This window comes from Aspergillus flavus, chromosome 4, assembly GCF_009017415.1.
Source record: "Aspergillus flavus chromosome 4, complete sequence".
NCBI lineage: Eukaryota > Fungi > Ascomycota > Eurotiomycetes > Eurotiales > Aspergillaceae > Aspergillus > Aspergillus flavus.
This window is the reverse complement of record NC_092405.1, coordinates 1,222,470-1,242,580: the sequence shown is the minus strand read 5'-3', so window position 1 is coordinate 1,242,580 and position 20,111 is coordinate 1,222,470. Positions and strand designations below refer to the sequence as shown.

Below are 20,111 nucleotides of genomic sequence, written 5' to 3'. Positions count from 1 at the left end.
TAAAACACTCCAATAAAACAAAACAGCCCAGGATGTCCTCTACAATCAACACCAGCAAAGGCGAACAGCCCATCGACCCCTACAAGGCCAAAAGCCTCGAAGACCCGCCCCTGGCCCAAAAGGTCGAAGACCTGGTTGACTTCATTTCCGAGGCCAAATTCGGCATGCTAACAACCAAGATCGCTGGCTCGGAATACTTAACCTCGAGATGCATGGCGTTGGCTGGGAAGGTACTTTCTCCCCTTCTCTCTTCCGTTCCCCCTTCCCTTCGCTCTTCCCCTGGCATAGTTTATACGCAAGCCAAGTTATAATACCGTATACTAAAACTGAGATATTTTGAAAAGGAACACGGCGGCATCGACCTTCTCTTCCACATCAACCTCTTCTCCAGCAAAACCCTAGATATCAACACGAACCCCAGCGAAGTAAACATGTCCTTCCTAGACCCAGTTAGCGGATCCTGGGCGTCTATTTCGGGAACGGCATCGATCGTTGCCGACAAGGCTCTCATTGAGAAGTATTATTCGCCGACGTTGCCGGCTTGGTTGGGTGATCTTGGTGATGGGGTTCATGATGGCAGTCCGTCGGATCCGAGGATTGGGGTGATCAAGTTGGAGGCGAAGTTGGCGACGTATGCGGTGGCCACGAGGGGTATCTTTGGGAAGGCGATTGAGACGATCAAGAGTGCTACTAAGGGGGATGTGCCGGCTATTAATAGTATCCGGGAGTTGAGTGAGCAGGAGTTGGCTGAGTGTGAGTTTTTATCCTTTATCTTTTGTTCTTTTATGGGGGTTTAACTTGATGTGTTGGGAGTATGTGCTGACTGGTTTGTTGATGGGGCGCCGGACGCACAAATAAGGGCTTTATTTTCGCTGGGCGAAGGGCTTCTTAGGATTGATTATGTGCATGTTCGTGATGGGTCTCGGTTCACTTAGGGACTGTGCTTAGAATTGGATCAAAGGAATTAATGCCTAGTATGGTGCAGATAATCGAAAAGATTGATTGATGTTCGAAATAGTACAGGGGCCGCTGAAGGAACGAAACGGTGTACCCCGGATAGTAAACAAAGGAAACGAAAAAGAAGTCTCGATATCGTACAGTCGTCATGTGGGTATCTTGTGTGTATAAGTCCAACCATTTCCGGTACAAGCTCAATATAAAGCCATCCCATTAAATCTAGGTTATGTTAGGAGAAACCATCAAAGTGGGATAAGTGAGCTTACCAGTCTCAAAGGCATCCGTGCTGGAACGCGCCCATTGTGGAGAAGCATTGCGATATTCTTGTTCGGAGTTGCTTGAAGTTTACGATATGCTTCACGGATATGCTTCGGTTCAACCGGTGTTCGGCCCTCCTCAGGAGGATCGAAGAGGCCAGTTTCGCGCTTACGCTTCTTAGTCTCGCCCGAGTCATTTTCGGCACCTCCTCGACGATTCTTCTCTCGGTCTTCGCGTTCTTTAACTTTAAGGGCTTCCTCGGTCAAAGTTTGGACGATCTCGAACGTGAGGAAACCAAGGATATCGACAATATCGTCGTTGGGCTTCGATTCGGTTACGATACCAAAACCGGCCCACTCACGAAAACGCTTGCTCTTACGATAGGTGAAGGATGCTTGACGACATTCGGACCAAAACACGTACTCTTCCTTCGTCATGTGCTTGGTTCGTTCATCTGCTGCAGCAAGACGCTGGAGGGTTGCATAGTTCTGCTCCTCCTCCTCTTCGTCTTCCTCGTCATCTCGCTCTGGAACCTGGACCGAGTAGAAACTGTTCACATCCCATGCGAGACCAACACGGGCCCTCTTATTTTTCGGCTTCGAAGCGACATCCTGCGGCCCAGCGACGACACCCCCTGCAAGAGGGTCATCGGCTCCTGCAAATTCAGCAGCGTCGGCACCGCCTTTGTCATCTGAATCTTTGACATTCTTGCGGACATCTTTCCAGGAAAGGAAAGTCTTCAGGCGCGAGACCTTGGCCTTGTCATGTCGAATGAGAAAGATCAAATCGTCAGTCGAAATAGAGCGAACACCTCGTCGTGTTGCCAGCGTTGTACTTCGTGCGAGCTGCAGTGAATGTGAGTAAACTGTACTTTGATGGCTGAGGGCGCTCATACAATCTCAACGACTTGCTGGCGAACGATCTCTTCTATCAGAGTAGTTGTTTCCACTGATGGCTCGGCAGTCTCACCAGAGACGAACATCATCTGGTCATAGTGTCAGTGAGGCTGAAAGTAGTCTTGTTGTTTTCATATTGTCTCCGAGATGGTTCTCTTCATGTTGTTGTGGTCGGGAAAACGCATAGATGGAGCACAGGTACATGCGGGTGATTTGCGCTATCCCAGTTGTTTTTTCCAAGAGAGATACGCAAGTCGAAGTATGAATCCGACTGCGGGAATGGAGTATTATGTGAAACAATACAACATAGAGTGCATATCAAGCAGGATAGGTAGTTATAGACGACGAATAATCGCATCACAATGGACTTTACTGCGCCATAGCAGCAGCAAGAATAAGCTTGTGATGTCAAATATACAAATGGTTACACTATTGGAATGTAGCCTAAATTGCGCAAGCGGTCCAAAAAGCATAAAACAAAAGAAAACAGAGACAATTTGAGGCTTAGATAGACCTAGATAAGGAATAGTATGAGCTTACCTGCTGGATTTCCTGCCGATACTTCGGAGTTCGATCGGTCGACATGTTGGCGAATCAAAAATCACAGATTAACATCATTCACGACCTGAAAAAACAACTACAATACAGATAGATGATCGTGTCAAGACTGTGGGCCACGAAACGAGTGAATTGAAGTTGGTCGCGAAAGGCAACAATGGGGATGTCCAAAGGATCCCCGTGATTTGATGTCTAGTGACCTCCCCATATCCGGAACAACTCTTTACCCGCATCCCGTCATCCCGCCGCATTTGGTGGGGTGATAGCGAAATATTTTGATCGTGATTATCACAGTTACTATATTCATTGATTCAAATTAATTCCCTCACAATGCTCTACCTCGTTGGGTTGGGTCTTGCCGATGAGACTGACATTACTGTCAAAGGCTTAGAGGTGGTGAAAAGGGCGGAAAGGGTCTACCTCGAAGCATATACAAGTATTCTGCTCGTCAACAAAGAGAAACTAGTGAGTGTCTCTGCACATGGCGGATGATATTTGTTGCTACGGAATTGTCTAACCAGGTCGTCAATTGGTTCAGTAGGAAGCTTTCTATGGACGTCCTGTTATTGAAGCAGACCGTGAAAAGGTCGAGAGCGGAAGCGATGAGATTCTCGCTGGAGCAGATAAAACAGATGTTGCATTCCTAGTCGTCGGCGATCCTTTTGGGTAGGTGTCAGCTTTGCGCGATTGCTATGGGAGGTGTGAATTAACGTGTATGCAGCGCCACCACCCATACGGACCTCGTTCTGCGCGCCCGTGAACTGGGCATCGAATCTAAGGTCATCCCGAACGCATCGATCATGTCCGGTATTGGTTGCACGGGACTGCAATTGTATAACTTCGGTCAAACTGTCAGCATGGTTTTCTTCACAGAAAACTGGAAGCCCTCGTCATACTACGATAAGATTAAGGAGAACATTTCACTGGGCCTTCACACCCTCGTGCTCTTGGACATTAAGGTCAAGGAGCAGTCGTACGAGAACATGGCCCGAGGACGCCTGATCTACGAGCCTCCGAGATATATGACCGTTGCGCAGTGCGCCAGTCAGATGTTGGAGACCGAGGAGGAGCGCAAGGAAGGTGTTTATGGACCTGACAGCCTCGCGGTCGGAGCTGCGAGAGTTGGAGCCCCGGACCAGAAATTGGTCGTCGGAACTCTGAAGGAATTGGCAGAGGTCGAGATGGGCGCACCTCTTCACAGTCTCGTTCTCCTGGGAAGGAGGGCGCATGACTTAGAGAAGGACTACATTCGAGAATTTGCCGTGGACAAAGCGACTTTTGATGCCAGTTGGCAGAAGGGTTACGGCGCTACTTCATGAAGTAGGGCTTAGCTTATAACGAAATGAAAATGATTTATAGATCCAATACGCCGTGGCTCTAATATCCAAAAATCAATGTTCACGAACACAATAACAGTCATTGGGCGTTAGGAAAATTGCATAGCCACCCATCACTCATATGATCATCTCAAGCGGCCTTCTTAGCGCCGAAGAACTGCGTCAACTTTTGGGGAAAAAATGTCTAGAAAATGACCGACATTAGCTCGTGCCAACAACAAGAACATGCAACCATGTAAGAAGCACTTACTGTAGGAGTTGACGGGGGTTGTGATGCGCTGCCATAATCGCTAGCCTCTCCGTCTTCATCATCGTACATCATACTTTCATCGTCGTCCTCATCAATTTGGGGGAACCATCTCTCCGGATCCCCGTTATACACAATATACCAGCCAATCTTCTCACCAGCGGCATATTTATCTCGCATCTCTGTCAACGCCGCCATGGCATTTTCATCTAGCCCTGATTCCTTAACCAGCTCCTCAGCATCCAAACTAAGTGCCCCCGACTCTGGCATCGTGATCACTTTAGCCGCGACATAGGCATATGGCTTGCTGACGGCCTCATCGCTGGTATCGTCGGGGTCATACTGCTCAATAAATCGGAGGTCCGGGAGACGGGATACGATACCCGGTTCTGTCTTTGCGAACGACTCTAAGAGCAGCTGGGTGGTGACTGGGGCTTGGAGATACTCTGCTGTCGCATCTTCCAGGTTGTGCAGGACAATATACACTCGGATACCAGTGAAGCCGGCGCGCGGCCACTTAAAGCCGTATAGCATGTAGACCGGCATTGCGAAGTGCTGGGAATGTAGCGGCTGGAAATACTAATGGGGGAGGTAATGGTTCAGTAAACCGGAGTGTTCGATGGAAGGTGTCATGTTAATATTGTCCGGGGAAAGACGCTGCTGCGCTCATCGTGTGTGACGATGACTGCAGGAAATGTGTGTTTGCGACATGAGTTGATCATCAATCAGCGGATAAGGGCACTTGGCACTAGCACAGTTGACAGGTCAACCCATAGTTAACGGACAGTTCGAAATTATTTATATAATCAATTCCAAATCAAGAAGGGACTATTGTCAGTATTTACAATGACTACAGGACCGCTGACAAACAAGTTTCTTTTTTCTTGTCATTATTACTATTATTATTATTATTTTTAGTTTTTTTCTTGTCATGCTTAAACCCCCTCATTGGTTCACTGCATAGATCGAACAAAAGGCGGTGATATCCGGCAATATCGAGTCTCGGCCTTGACATCTTCATTACTCCAGACTCCAAGCGGAGACATTCGGATGAACCCAACTGCGGCATAGCCCAACGCCACAATCGATATCGGCATACCGCTATTTCTTCAGGCGGGATGGTTCTTTCATTCATATTGGTCCAGAACCGACAGTGAGTACTCCTATCTACATCTAGATCGAACGATCTATAATGCTAAGTGAGCGGATAGGGGCAAAACACGCCTTGCAAAATGGTATGCGCCGTACAGCGTAAGTTCTCCAGTAACTCTTCCGAGATCGTGTAGCATTAGCTGACAACGGTTTTGCGCAGGATGAGGAGAAAGTCAAGCTCAAAGGCGAGGTTCGTGACGACTTGCGACAATCCCATTGTTACCGCTGGGCCGGCGAACTGACCAATTGCCTCAGGTCCATCGCCTGGTAGCACCAAGAGATCAGAAATATCAATCCAACTTTGTCGAGTTCAAGCGGAGTACGAAGATCGTCTACCGGAGATATGCGGGGCTGTTCTTTTGCGCCTGTGTCGATGCTACCGATAATGAACTGGCGTATCTCGAGGCCATCCATTTCTTTGTCGAAGTTCTAGATCAGTTCTTTGGGAATGTGTGCGAGCTGGATCTAGTGTTCAATTTCTACAAGGTGCGTTGGGCTCTCTCGGCGGTGGTGGGCATCAGAAGATATTATGATGGATCGATATACTGCCAAGATGCGACAAGGAGCGAAGGCTGACAAATGATTGGTACAGGTGTACGCGATTCTAGACGAAGTATTTCTGGCAGGTGAAATTGAAGAGACAAGCAAGCAAGTCGTATTGACGAGGCTGGAACATTTGGACAAACTGGAGTGAGACAGCTTTCCGCCTGTAGGGAGAGTGGGTAGGATAGACTTTGTTCTGGATATTATAGCATTGAAATGGCCACGGGATGGCCATCCGGAGTTATTGGTTTGAAGGATTAACATATATCAGGGCGCTGCGCTTGCAACTATTGCCATCCATGTTGATAGAGGGTCCTATGGTGGCTTTGTTTATCTAATGTCAACGATAATACCCTATGGAAAGCAAATTTATTTTGTTTACCTAAAAATATCATATCATGAATAACATATGACCACTGCGTAACGGACCAGAGGCTCTTGAGTCACGTTATTTCCGCCGTGATATGACAGCTCGGATACATATAGAAAGGGCAGGTAACTCAACAGCCGAAATCACTGCCGTGATGCCTGCGAGCGGAGACAACATCTCACACCGGTCCACTCACTGCACGAGACCGACCACATCTGTCATTTAAGCTCAAATAACGTCTAAAGGTTGTTTCTTGGTAGTCTTCAGACCCTTGGTAGATTATACTCGAGTAGACATAGTTGCAGTGAGGTGATCAAGACGTGCGATTGCGAGTGCAATATTAGTTCTTGGCGTCAATTTCCTTTAAAAGGGGACGACCTCCTGTGTTACACAATGAATTACTGATTATGATGACTGGTGCTGATGTCTTCCCTTCCCTTTCTCTTCTTTCCTACCCGTAACACCTTTCCAAGTGAGGTTCTCATCTCATCAGGAATCCGACTTTGCATACAACTATACTGAGGAGCACCAGCTTGCCATCACCTGACCAGCCATTCTCGATATGGAAGTCACTTTCGTTTAGTACGAAGTACTAATCGACCATCACATGTCTATGCGACATCACTGCAGCAAGAAGAGGATCAAAGGGAATTACACCACCCTACTATCGCCCATAGTCCATTTCAACCGTGATACATACCTGTACAGTTGGATACATACGAATACTTGCCAGTTTCTAGAGCCATCGCACTCCCCCGTCTGATTAGAGGAACAAACGGCACACGTCTCGGAAACGGTCTTCACCGGCGGGTCAGTGATGGACTCCGGACGGAACAGGGAAAAATGTGGAAGCTGGCGATGATCGTCATAAGAAGGCGAGGATACTTGCCTCGTTGATCGAGCACCAGAAGATAAGCCGTCTTGGCATTGCAGGTACTTGATGAGATGATTAACTCGGAACACCGAGTCGATCTCCGTCGGGCAATGATTACCTCCAGGATATGGGTATTGATTGAGTGATCTGGAAACAAGCCCTGTAGGGTCTATCTACCTAGAATCACAGGATACCTTCAGTGCGGGCGATCTACTGGAAAGACCAGTACAGTGCTGGAAAGTATGGTGGAAAGTATCCAAGCGGAGATATGGAGCTCAGTTGGCCACACGCAAATCAGTGGGCTTGTCAACTTGGTTATTTCCGACTGATTATTACAGCTCCCACCTAAGCTGGCCCAGGGATAATCGACTGATCGTTTCACCGATAGGCTAAATGGCTAAACGAGTCATGCTCAATGGTACCAATTAGGATCACAATTCCCGGTACAGGAAATTGGCCACTGGACATGTTGGATCAGGTGTTCACCAATGACAGGCTATTGCCGAATTGGAATTCAGTTTGATTTGTCGTCATCGGGATTCTTACGAAGTCCGACGGCTGTGGTTTCCACCGAGGTGGATTGACCGCTTAGGTGGACAATGGAAGGTGGACAGTGCATCCTAACGTTAGTGGACGGACTATCTATCTCGATCAGCATCGTTGACATACCCCACGGACCCATGGGCACAGGCTTGATACACATCTGATACGGCCTCAGCAGCAACAACTTTCCAGAAATGACCTTTAACATTAATCAACAATGGCCGTTACGAAAGAGGAAAGAAAAGATTGAGGGGTAAGATAATGGAACAGCGAAGCAAAACGGAAACGAGGAGCGAATGCGATTGTTGCGGGCTGTGGAGAGGCGAGTACGTTTCAGGATTGTGCATTATGCATGGATTTCGAATGTCTGGAGAAAGGTACGCGTCGTCTTGTCGGGGGATCCACCAATCAACGAAGCGGAGTGGGCGGGTTTGAATTTCTAGACCGGAGCGGCCTCAGGCTTCTTCATCCAATCCCCGAATCCCAGCGATCGGCGAATTAAAGGCTACGCGGCCGATCAGTGCGCTCGTCGCCGGTAAATCTTGGCACGGTTTCCATTCTCCATTCTTCGTCCCGCCTGTCCGTCACAGAAACATGACAATCAGGAGACTGTTCTCTGGAGGCCAATACACGATGAGGACCGGCCATCCTGGGTGATTTTCATGCACTACCTACGGAGTCAACCAAGGAACAACCCCCACCCCCTGACAATCGTTAACTTTCGATGAGCGTCACCCACTGACGTCTTGGGTTCGCCCTGCCGAGGAAAGCCTCTTCAGTTCTATGGATTCTACTCTTTAACTGCCGCAACTGATTTGGCCCAAACGTGGGCGGCAGACCCACACAGGAAGCAGGACAGCATCTGAGAGGATGAAAGTGCCAGAACAGAATTAGAAAAAAAGGCTAGAAAGGTAAAAAAAAGGGAGAATGGGGTTTTGCCAAGATTCAGGAGAGGGAAATTATTTATCGTTTTTTGATTACGACCACGAGTATCCATATCGAGTGTGCATCGCGTACACAAGTACGAATGAGTTGCCACTGTTCTTTTTTAATTACCTGAGATGGAGATTTCTTGGTACATCCCGGCGCTAATGAGCTAACGATTATCTCCTCTTCAGTAGTATATGACTTTTATTATCAATCTCCTCCCCAGTCTCCTTTTCATCTCTTTGTCAACACCAGGTTTCTCTGTTTCCTTCTTTTAAATCAAGCCTTTACCCTCAGAAACTCTTTCTTTTCTCATTTCTCTCGTATACTTACTTTCCCTTCAATCTTGGGAGTTATCCTTCGTTTCTCCATTACTAGACCTTCATCTTTTGAAGACCCACCGTCTCTTGAATACACATTATAATACAATCTATATATACCCATCTACGAACCTCATTTGTCCATCAATCAGCATGTCTTTGACCTACTCGGACAATCTTGCTCCTCAGCCCTGGACCGATGTCTTCACAGACGACACATGTATTGACAGGCGCAAGTGCCACCGGACCGTGCCCATGAAGGTGCTGGCACTCGGCGTTGGAAGAACGGGAACAGCATCTCTCCGCATCGCTCTGGAGCGCCTCGGATACCTGAAGTGCTACCATATGATGTCCGCTAGTGTGGAGAACCCTCCTGACTGCTTGATGTGGCACGATGCCCTACTCGCCAAGTATGATGGTGTGGGTGAGTTTGGAAGGAAGGAATGGGACCAGTTGCTGGGAGAGTGTCAGGTGAGATTCGGGTTACCAATCAGACAGGCAATGGAATGACGACTGATCTTGTGTGTATAGGCTGTCTGCGATTGGCCCGCCTGTGCTTTTGCTAAAGAGTTGATTGAAGCCTACCCTAATGCTAAGGTTATATTGACTACTCGTGATGTGGACTCGTGGCATGCGTAAGTTGACACTGGAATAGATCTGAGGTGATTTATCCGCTAACTGGTATCCAACAGATCTGTCATGAAGACTGTCTTTTGGCGTGTGAGCGATCCTGAACACAGCTTTGTTTCGAACTTCAGCTGGGCTGCCAGCATGTACTACCCTATGTTGAACAAGTTTTTCGAGACCTTCTTCCGCGGGGACTTCCCCAACAAGGGCAAGCAGGTGTACCAGGATCACGTCGACGAAGTCCGCAGCCTGGTCCCACCTGAGCGCCTGTTGGAGTACAAGATCAGCGATGGCTGGGGCCCTCTGTGTGAATTTCTGGGAGAAGATGTCCCCGATACTCCATTTCCCCGTGGAAATGACATGGCCGATTTCTTCAAGCGTTGCCGTACCCGCAATAGGCACCAGATGATGAACGCTGCCCTGCAAGCTGTCACGATGGGTGGAGCGCTCCTGGCGACCGGATTGGCCGCTACTATGGCTTTCAAGCGCTTCTGTCGGTGAACGACTTTTCTTCTTTGTTTCTTTTTTGGGTGTTATGGTATGCGCTGGGCGCAACTCATGGCTTCTCTTGTTCCAAAACATGGTTCCTGTACAATTTTCTTGGCTAGCGTCTTTGTCTTTTCTCTAGTATATATAATATCCAACCAAACGAGTTCATTGACCACCGTGTCGGTTCACTCCTCGATCGTTAGTCCCTTGGTACTAGGAAGGGAAGTATCTCTTGGCACTTGGCCTCAGGGGTCTCCTGCCGCAAGGGCCCCTATGAGAATTGTTGTTGCCTGGCGCAAAGAGGTTCATGACATCTTGGCATGGGCACGGGAAGGGATGTCGCACAACATTTTTCTCACAAACTTTGTGTACACCAGAGCAAGGGAACCGTCTTGGCATCGTTGAGAGGGCTGAAGCGCCCTACAAGGCCAGACTACTGCGGGATGATTTCGGCGCTCGCTCCCTGTTGTAATACCGGGGGACATCGGACGGAGTGGCCTGGTGGGTGGCCAAGATCCAGTGGCTTTGGCGCCGTTTGCTTGGCTAGGATAATAGGGTATTGGAAGTGGATCAACCGCTATGGTCAAAATAGTATTATTGGTTGTATCCGTTTCTCGAAACCAACCTCCTATTTGACAGTAGGCTTGGCAGCCGGCATTGACGCTGTACAAATATCGCCGCGGGATGTCGGCAGGAGAGTCGATTTTGCCAGCTTGTGTTATACATAGTAACAGGGGTTGTCTACTTGTTCTTCTAAACATAGCCGTTATGCGCGTCTGATAGAGGCACGTGGCGAACTATATATCCAGCGACAAGCTGCAACGGCCAATATACCCAAAGCGAGATCTCCCTGGGTGGAAACAAATTGGTGATTTGGGTGTCAAGTCCATCTATTCGGACCTTGAACAGGTTTGTCAGGGGGGGAACGACCCATCACAAAACCCAAGAATTTGGTTCACTGTTTGTTATACGTTACCGTACACACCAGTGTGTATTGACTCGAGATGGATGGATGTCTGAGTGTAGGACTGCAAGGTAGGTTTGATTCAGGTCCCAACCCCAGATCAGCATAACTGTACGTATTATCCTCCTGAAGGTCGATCTTTTAACGACCAGGATAGTAATAGAGGTAAGTTGTGTGACTCCTGTAGCCCGGAAACTGTGCGGAGGAGGACATACAGTGATACAGTGAATTTCAAAACAGTGACCGATCCGTAACTTGCATGCGAAGCGAAGCCACAGCCAGGCCTTCCTGAAGTTTCGAGTGGATGTTCTCCCCACTCCCCAAGTCTGGCCGTGACGTGGCGCTGGAGCTCCAAAGCCTGCGGCGCGTAGAGGAAAAGCCACAGTCGGGTAGAATGTTAGATTTCTCGGCATTACTCCAAACTAAGTTTGCGGTCGGACTAGCTGATAATGACCTAGTGTCGGCGTTTAGAAGAAAAAACTGTTTCGAAGTGGGGATTACTGGAACCGGTTCGTACAGGGGGTAATCTATACCCGACTGCTCGGCGGTGTATTTCTTCCGTACTTACACCTTCTAGCACCGATGGGGCCTAGTATGGTTTCTACATATCACTAACTACACCGGACCTTACGTAGAGGTCTACGTATTCTTTGCACCGGCTAATCTCTGGTCTTGTCGGTTTACCTCTCGCTAGGTGACGAACGCCAGTTTGAGTTTGCACCTGTAGTAGACTAAGAGGCGACTATTATCTGCGTGCGTTATCAGCCACCATGGGGATTACGTTGGGTGGCTTGATGGATGCAGAAAAGGCTGCAGTTCGTGGACGGGACTAATTATCGACATCGTCAGCATCTACCGATAGTCTAGGAGAAGTTTACGAGTCATTGAGCTATGAAGGGGCGAACATCTCCGTTTCGGAGGAGTTTGAAAAACTTCCGGATTGGTTGGAGTATCCGGAGACAGACACCGTGTTGATTAGCGCCTCTTTGTTTTCGTTATGGGAGAACACCATGCCACGGCCGACTTCGGTGACACACTAGAGAGACTGCATCCGATAGACCGGGCGATGTTAATATAATATGCACGAAAGGAAAGAGATTAACATAGAAGCACTGACTGGCAGAAGTGACAGCGCCAATCCAATCGGTATGTCGGCCAACTGCCGGCCACTCACCAATGAAAGTCTGCGCATACTTCACGTATGCTCCAAAGAACAATGAATCCCTGGCTTGAGGTCCACTTGGGCAAAGTGGATGCCAATTGGAAACACTCCTGATGGTCTCAGCTTTTTTGAGTTACGATCCGGCGGATCCTGTCTCCAAGTATCTTGGACTCCCCATAACCTTCTGCCACTATCAGATTTCATGGGATCTTATGTCTCTCACCTATAGCGATTCCCACTGTGCTTGGGTCTCTTATTTCGCTCGGCTTTTCTCTTCCCAGTGCCCAGGGACGAGGTGGTAATGCGAAGGATCGATGGTGGTCGTTACTGACATCATGCCGGGTGGATCTGCGTCTTTGTCTTCCTTCCGCATAATGGCCGCTCTTTTGGTCGGGTTACTCTGCTGTTTGCCGGGGGTCTTCGCAGAGATAGATTCTGTATTTCGATCGGTAAGTTCACAGAAAGACAGCTTGTGCATCGAACTTCATGGGGTTGTCCATAGAATTAGCTAACCGTTCTGTCGCAATATAGAGACCCGATTTATATCCCCCGGCCCTCACGATAGAGCACAGCGTTCCCGGCAAGGTTACTCCAGGATATATCTTTGTCGGCCCGTATGAAGCGGCTAACTCAGGTCCTTATATTTATGATAATGAGGGCGTACGTCATTTCCGTTTTCCCATCGAGTTGCTCTCGCTGACACCATCGCAGAACCTAGTATGGAGCGGTTGGGGAAGTTCCGGTCCCGGCAACGCACACGGCATGCATGTATGCAAATACAAAGGGGAAGACCATCTTTGTTTCTTCCAAGGTGCTCAACAGAATGGATACTGCCGGGGCCATGGCGTCATCATGGACAATCGGTATCGCACCGTGAAGACTGTCGTCCCGGGGGGCGGAATGGCGTCGAGCGATATGCATGAGTTTTTACCCATTAACGACGGCAAGACAGCACTTCTGACTGTGTATCAACAGCGCCAGTTCGACATGAGCTTATGGAATGTCAAGACTGGTATGGGATGGTTGATGGAGAGCATCTTCCAGGAAGTGGACGTGGAAACCAACGAGGTGCTGTTTGAGTGGAAGTCGCTTGACCATGTTGACCCTACAGTTAGCTACACCTATCCTGGTCATACTGACACTTCGGGAACGGGGCTGGATCCGCGCTCCCCGTGGGATTATTTTCACATCAACTCCATCGATAAGAATCAGGAAGGTGATTACCTGATCTCGTCACGACACACGAGCGCGATCTACAAAATTTCCGGCCAGAATGGGTCAGTGATCTGGCAGTTGCACGGCGCCAACCCGTCCTTCACGAATATCAACTTTAGCTTCTCCCAGCAACACGACGCACGATTCCTGAACGAAAACGGCACCCACACCCTCCTTTCCTTGTATAATAACGGCTTCAACGGGTTCAACAAAACACACGAATATTCCTCCGGTATGCTCATTTTGATCGACCATGTGGCTAAGACCGCCACTCAGCTGCACGAATATGCCCCACTAAACAACAACATGCTCAGCTCGAGTCAGGGCAACATGCAGGTGTTGCCGAACCACAATGTATTTATCGGATGGGGGAACAATGCGTACATCTCCGAGCATGACCAGAACGGCAACCTGCTGCTGTGGGGATACATTGATAAGGATAGGATCATGAACTATCGCGCTCAGAAATTCCAGTGGGACGGGATGCCGACGGACGTGCCCGCTCTGTGGACTTATTCTCGATCGACCGAGCCGTTCTCCTCACTTACCTTGTACGTCAGTTGGAACGGCGCAACACGAGTGAGATACTGGCGGTTCTACGGGGCGATGAACATGACGGGCCCGTATGCGTTGTTGAACCAGGTGACGAAGAAGGGATTCGAAACAAGTTACACCTTCCCGCATTACTACCCATGGACGTACGCGGAGGCCGTAGATCTCGAGGGCAAGGTGTTGGGCAAGTCGCGGCATAAGTTTACGTTTACGCCTTCCAGGGAACTCCAACAATACTGCGCGAACGACATGTGCGAAAATGCTCAGGCGTATGGACTCCCTGGTGAAGAGGGAGCCAGCGCATTCATCCCTCCACTGGGTCTCACCACTGTGCCCTGGGTCGATCCCGAGAACCCGGAAGCCCATTACGACTGGGGCGAGTCTTCAGAACCGGCGTCACAGCCTTTGGATGAAGCCAAGGAGACATTGAAGATTGCATACGGTGAGCCTTTTTTTTACTCTAGACCGCAAGTGAAAGATATAGAAACTAACTACGGAGGGGTTCCCAGATCGCGGATGGTTTGTCCCTGTGCTGGCGGTTGGTGTTGCCGCGATTGGGGTTTACATGGTGGTTCGAAAGTGTCGACTGCAACGCCCTCATGCCTACCCGGTGAAAGAGCGCAGATCATTCGAACCATTGGACGATGCTATCGACGAACGAAAACAGCCGGACGAGATGAGCGACATGCCGTGGTGGCATTGGCGGCGATGGACCGGAGCATCCGACGGACCACACTATTTCCCCTTGAGGGAGCCAGATTCGAGCAGGAACGAAGATGTATCCTAGGATTAGGCTTTCATAGCTTGACACCCTATATTACTTGTCTTACTTTATTGTAAATTAATGTTTGAAAATATTATACCCCAATATCATCCCTGTGAAGTATGCTTTGACCATCGTGAGGAATAGATAACTACACTGAAGTAAGTATACAGACACTCGGATGCCCGGTACCAGGATAACAATACCATACCGGGATAGATTACATACGCGCGTCACAGGGTGACAAAACACAGGGCCGAACCACTAACTACTTATCCAGTACTGGTACTCCATGCGGAGCAGAATTTCCGCTGGCTCGTCCTCCAATCACAGAATGTGGCTCATTCGCTAGAGGATAAACTGGGAACCTGCAGAACACAAAAATAAATAAAAAGCTTACTATCTACGTCGCGGATGATGTATGTGATGTCGTACTCGTTCCTGTCAGGAGGGCAGACAATACGTATGCTTTGGTGGTCAAATAGTGTCAGCCCTGAAAACATTTTACGTCTCATGAAACGTTCCAAGTTCGAATGGGGAACCGTGGATGCGTTTCGGCTACTGGTCGGAAGGAAGCGTGATTGAAACGAGTTATAGATTAATTAAGGAAGAGGAATTGGGGAAAAACAATATTTGAAAAAAAAAAAAAAAAAGGTTGTGAGGGATAAATTCTGGAAATTTTTTTAAAAAAAAGAAACATAAAATAAAATAATGCACTGAATATTTATCAGCCAAGCAGTGGAGACGAGCGTCGCAATCTCCATGCAGTTGTCGATCGGACAGTACAGAAGAGTAACGAATGGTATTGGATTTCACTCTGGTCTGTCTCCTTTACTACTGCCATCGCCAACCTCAATCATTTTTTTTTTCCCTTTCCCTTATCGTGTGACTTTCTCTTCCTCTTCCCATTCACTCTTTTATGGCATTTTGAATTTATTGTTTATTTATTTATTTATTTATTTACTTTGCTGTTTAGTTGCATTGGTCTATTGATGTTTATCTCCATCAATCAAGGCCAACAAGAAAGAAAAACCACGCATGCGGTCATAGTCCCGGCTTATCATCCAAATCGATATACTAAACGAAACTACTATTTTGGGACCCCTCTTTCTCACATCCCACGGTCTCACATCCTTTGACGTAGTCTCCGACACTTGGCGCCCTATCACAGCCTCTGGGAGATTCCGCCCTCGATGCCTGTTCCAAAGCTTGACCTACAACAAAGTAGTCGCCTGAGATCTATCTCAACGTCGAGCAACTCTCCCGTTCCCACCCCCGCGTTGACGCCGACACATCAACGCACTTTTTCACACTCTAACTCCAAAAATCGGAATGCCCGTCATACCCGGACCACTTCTTGGACATCCGGTCACGACGGAGGCGAACCCTCTCCGCTAGATTTCCCTGCCCAGCAGCGTCGTCGTCGCGAGTCCAATATCTCCCTCGCCGACCTTTCCGAGGGCTCATCGGACCGATACGGCGACGACTCCGACGATAGGATGGCTCTGAGAAACACCTCCTTTGAGCAATCTGGCCATGCCCGCAACCGTTCACAGAGCCACGCCCAGGCCTCCTTCATGCAACCGCAACAGTTTTCCGCCGACCCGCCTCCGCGTCCAGGGCCCGTCACTTGGATGACCCTGCCGCGGAAGAAGCAATTAGCATTGTTAGGGTTATGTCGTGTATTTGATTTTTTGCAGATTGCCTCGTTGCAGGCGTACATGTTCTACCAGCTCAAGTCCTTTGACGAGGGCCTTTCTGACGCAGATGTGTCTACCCAGGCCGGTATCCTCCAAGGTGCCTTTACCGCCGCCCAGTTCGCCACGGCGATTCCCTGGGGTCGCGTGGCGGATGCTGAATGGGGTGGACGGAAGTTCGTCCTTTTAGTTGGTCTTTTGGGGACGGCGGTGTCGTGTCTGGGTGTCGCCTTTGCTACGTCGTTCGCGCAGGCCGTGTTCTGGCGTTCATTCGGCGGTGCCATCAATGGTACGGTGGGTATTATTCGGACCATGATTGCGGAGAACGTCAAGGAGAAGAAATATCATTCTCGCGCGTTTCTGATTTTACCGATTGGATTTAACATTGCTTCTTTGTTCGGACCTGGTGAGTTTGCTCGTGATCCGGTGTATATGAGAAGCAACTAATGGGATCAGTTATGGGTGGTATGCTCGCCGATCCGGTGCGCAGTTATCCTGCGTTGTTCGGCCCTAACTCTTCTTTTGGCGGAGCGAATGGTGTACAATGGCTCGAGCGCTATCCTTATGCACTGCCGATGTTGGCCAATGCTGTTTTCCTCTCTTTTGCTGCGTTCTGTGTTGGTATCGGCTTGGAAGAGGTAAGGTTAATCACCAACGGGCCACGAGTCGAGCTAATTTTCGGACCAGACATTGGAAGCGTGCAAAGGCAAACCAGGCTTGGGTGTTTTCACCGCGAGGATCTTCGCCCGCGGTATCCGTGCTGTCGTTCCTTCTTCGTCCCCGTTGTACCAGCGTCTGCCTTTCGCCGATTACGACGAGGAAGGCCCTCTGTTGAGCAATCGCCGCGATCCTACCGAGAGCTACGAACTGGAAGAGAAGGCGGCCAAGCCGCGCCACAAGCGCACGTTGCCTTTCCACAGACTGTGGACGAAGAACGTGCTGTGTACGCTTTTGGCGCAGGCCTTCTTCGATTTCCAGATGGGGTAGGTTCAATCATCTTGCGTGCGTTGGGTACATCGACTGACCAATACAGTGCATTCAACAACCTCTGGCTGCTCTTCCTGTCGTCTCCCCGTTATGATTCCAATGACCCCGCCGCCCCTGCTCAGAGGCTGCCATTCATCTTCACTGGAGGACTGGGTATGTTGCCTCAGAGCGTCGGATTTGCCACGGCTATTCTGGGTGTCATCGGCATGCTCCTCCAGTTCACGGTGTATCCCGCAATCAACAGTCGCCTGGGAACGGCCAAGAGTTATCAGTACTTCTTGACGTTGTTCCCCCTGGCTTATGCGTTTGCCCCGTATATCGCACTTGCCCCGTCCAGCGCACCACCCCCGGGACAGGCCAACGGGCCGTGGGTGTGGTTTTCCATCATTGTTGTCCTTTTCCTGCAAGTCACGGCCCGTACCTTTACGCTACCGACCTCGATCATCTTGCTGAACAACTGCTCGCCACATCCTTCGGTGCTGGGCACCATCCACGGGATCGGCCAGTCGGTGTCCTCCGCCTTCCGTACCATTGGGCCCATCTTTTCCGGGTCGTGGTACGGATACGGTCTAGAGATCGGCACGGTCGGGTTCGCCTGGTGGCTGATCGCCCTGGTGTCCGTGTTCGGATGCGTTGCGGCCATCTTCGTGTACGAGGGATCCGGCCATGAGATTATCCTCCCCGGAGAGGAGGACGAGTTCAATGACCGTCATTAATCAGATTTCATTGTTATTTCCTACAACATTTGCATCCAGGTTTCCTTGGTTTCTTCGGCTTATATCCTGTCTCGTCTATATTGGTTTTATCCTTATCTCAGCTTACTGTACATATGGGGACACATGCATAGCTGGTGCCCGGTTGGTTCTCTTCTTTCCTTTACCACTGCGCCGGCCTGTTCATAGCGGTGCTTTCATTGCTCGGATACCTTTTCATTTCTATTCTGTGACATATGCTCGCTTGCTCTGATGCATGATGACAAAAAGAAAATTGCGGGAGTGGTTCGATAGATCGTGATACATAATACATAGAATCTCTCATGACAGTGCGTTCAGGATATCATTATCATAAACATATAGACCAGACAGGGAGATAGAAGGGATAGAAGCGGCTACCTCTTCAGTGCCGCAAAGCGTCTGGTCAACTCATCCAACTCTGGAATCCCTCCTTTAGTCGTCTTCGAGGGACTCCTGGGCTCTACCTCGGCCTCCCCCTTCCCATTCCCGTCCGGAACCTTCACGCGCGGATTCGGATTATCAGACCGGGGTCCCGGCGGCGCAACACTGACCGGACTCTTCCCGGACTGCAATCCCTTGGGCGGCGTAGCACGATTCAACTCCGCCGTCTCAGACATTCTCCGTTCGACATCAGCCGGCCGGCCCTCCTTCCGCGGTGTCACCGGCACATCACCCCCCGCAGTAGCATCATCATCACCATCACCATCCACAAACTCCGCGGGCGCCTCCCCCAGCTCCTCCGCATCCCCTCCCCACGCAACTCCGTACGCCCTCGCAATCTCCCTCAAATAACTATCCACCAACTCCTGCGACGGAGGCTTCACCCTCAACCCCTTCACCAATCTCTCAGGGACCTTCAACCCATCCGCCTCGGGAAACCGATCATCCTGCGCCAGCGTCATAAACTCCTTCCCATAGCGATCCGCCAACAACCCCCTCAGGATAGTCAACTCCCTCACATCAGCCGGAAACCGAGGATAGGCATAAAAAATCGCCGCCGCAGCCTCATCCAACGCCGAATCAATATACGCCGCATCGCCCACACCCTGCACCCCCGTAGACTCCATAGCCACCGTCTCCTCCCTCTTGGACCCCCCACCACCAAAAAGCGCCCCGAACCCAAACCCCGACCTCTTCCCACTCCCCGCAGCATCCCCACCACTAGCCGCAGACCCAGGACTAGAACCCAGACCCTGTTCCTTCCGCCTCATCTCCACCCACGCCTCCTTGGCCCGATTCCGGGCCTCCACGCCCTTCTCGCTGAAAGCGTTCTGGTCTAGCACGTTCGCCCGCGCAAGGATCAGCTCGCAGTATAGTTCGACCATTTCCATGACTTCGACGGCGATGTCGGTGGCGATGACATTTTCGACGCGGATGCGGGCGCTCGCGTCTTTGTTTTCGGATAGGAGGTGGGAGAGTTCGCGGCGTTGGACTACGGAGCTGGCGGTGGATTTCTTTTGGAGGAGACGGAGGCGCGGGATGAGGAGGTGGAGGGTTGAGGTTAGTTTTGTCTGTTGTTATGTTAGTTTTGGTTTTGGTTGGTAGGGGGATTTGGTTTGGGGTGAGGTGGGGGGTTGGAGGGGAGAGGGGGGACGGACTGTTTGGGGGGTGGGGGGCATTTCTGGTTTTTCTTATATTGTGTTATTTCTGGTAGTTTTGGCGGGAGGGTTCGTGGTGGTATGTTTGTTTGGTGTGAGGTTGAGGATTGTTGTTGTCGTTGGTTGGGTTGATTGTATGGAGATTAGTAGTAGCCTGGAGGAGTAGTGAGTGGTATGTACCTACCTTAGTAGTGGTACTAAGTACTAATTCTGTCATTGTCTTTGGGCCTGGGGTGGGCGAACTAGTCTGGATTTGGGTTAGACTGATGGAGAGGAACTAGGCTGTTTCAGGGTTAGGCTGGTTGGTACCTATCTTATGTACAAAACACATATCAGTACAT

General features: G+C 49.8%; 8 protein-coding genes across 8 annotated transcripts; 5 read left to right on the top strand and 3 right to left on the bottom strand.

The window, feature by feature from the left end:
- Positions 1–32: 32 nt before the first annotated feature.
- F9C07_3626 (blue light-inducible protein Bli-3) lies at positions 33–797 on the top strand (the record flags this gene model as incomplete). The annotated part of the gene is made up of 2 exons (XM_041291753.2): positions 33–230; positions 345–797. 2 exons carry the CDS (start codon positions 33–35, stop codon positions 795–797), a joined length of 651 nt encoding a protein of 216 aa, XP_041145923.2.
- A 402-nt stretch (positions 798–1,199) lies between these two features.
- F9C07_2232271 (putative SAGA-like transcriptional regulatory complex subunit Spt3) lies at positions 1,200–2,696 on the bottom strand (the record flags this gene model as incomplete). Its single annotated transcript, XM_041285759.2, has 3 exons — positions 1,200–2,060; positions 2,111–2,200; positions 2,652–2,696. The coding sequence occupies 3 exons, from the start codon at positions 2,694–2,696 to the stop codon at positions 1,200–1,202; spliced, it is 996 nt and encodes a 331-aa protein (XP_041145922.2).
- A 303-nt stretch (positions 2,697–2,999) lies between these two features.
- On the top strand, positions 3,000–3,988 carry F9C07_3624 (tetrapyrrole methylase; the record flags this gene model as incomplete). Its single annotated transcript, XM_041291752.1, has 3 exons — positions 3,000–3,134; positions 3,211–3,335; positions 3,391–3,988. The coding sequence occupies 3 exons, from the start codon at positions 3,000–3,002 to the stop codon at positions 3,986–3,988; spliced, it is 858 nt and encodes a 285-aa protein (XP_041145921.1).
- Positions 3,989–4,136: 148 nt separating this feature from the next.
- Positions 4,137–4,799, bottom strand: F9C07_3623 (uncharacterized protein; the record flags this gene model as incomplete). The annotated part of the gene is made up of 2 exons (XM_041291741.1): positions 4,137–4,190; positions 4,257–4,799. 2 exons carry the CDS (start codon positions 4,797–4,799, stop codon positions 4,137–4,139), a joined length of 597 nt encoding a protein of 198 aa, XP_041145920.1.
- A 572-nt stretch (positions 4,800–5,371) lies between these two features.
- F9C07_3622 (AP-2 complex subunit sigma) lies at positions 5,372–6,099 on the top strand (the record flags this gene model as incomplete). The annotated part of the gene is made up of 5 exons (XM_041291751.1): positions 5,372–5,406; positions 5,465–5,504; positions 5,566–5,595; positions 5,661–5,891; positions 5,998–6,099. 5 exons carry the CDS (start codon positions 5,372–5,374, stop codon positions 6,097–6,099), a joined length of 438 nt encoding a protein of 145 aa, XP_041145919.1.
- Positions 6,100–9,135: 3,036 nt separating this feature from the next.
- F9C07_3621 (putative NAD dependent epimerase/dehydratase) lies at positions 9,136–10,110 on the top strand (the record flags this gene model as incomplete). Its single annotated transcript, XM_041291750.1, has 3 exons — positions 9,136–9,453; positions 9,514–9,617; positions 9,675–10,110. 3 exons carry the CDS (start codon positions 9,136–9,138, stop codon positions 10,108–10,110), a joined length of 858 nt encoding a protein of 285 aa, XP_041145918.1.
- Positions 10,111–12,598: 2,488 nt separating this feature from the next.
- On the top strand, positions 12,599–18,154 carry F9C07_2069252 (ASST-domain-containing protein; the record flags this gene model as incomplete). Its single annotated transcript, XM_041291748.2, has 8 exons — positions 12,599–12,673; positions 12,756–12,888; positions 13,009–14,433; positions 14,501–14,769; positions 15,963–16,857; positions 16,908–17,089; positions 17,139–17,434; positions 17,485–18,154. 8 exons carry the CDS (start codon positions 12,599–12,601, stop codon positions 18,152–18,154), a joined length of 3,945 nt encoding a protein of 1,314 aa, XP_041145916.2.
- A 392-nt stretch (positions 18,155–18,546) lies between these two features.
- Positions 18,547–20,039, bottom strand: F9C07_2283213 (DUF292 domain protein; the record flags this gene model as incomplete). Its single annotated transcript, XM_071510618.1, has 2 exons — positions 19,771–20,039; positions 18,547–19,683 (listed from the first exon to the last, which is right to left on the bottom strand). The coding sequence occupies exons 1-2, from the start codon at positions 19,789–19,791 to the stop codon at positions 18,547–18,549; spliced, it is 1,158 nt and encodes a 385-aa protein (XP_071366337.1). The 5' UTR covers positions 19,792–20,039.
- Between the last annotated feature and the right edge of the window lie 72 nt (positions 20,040–20,111).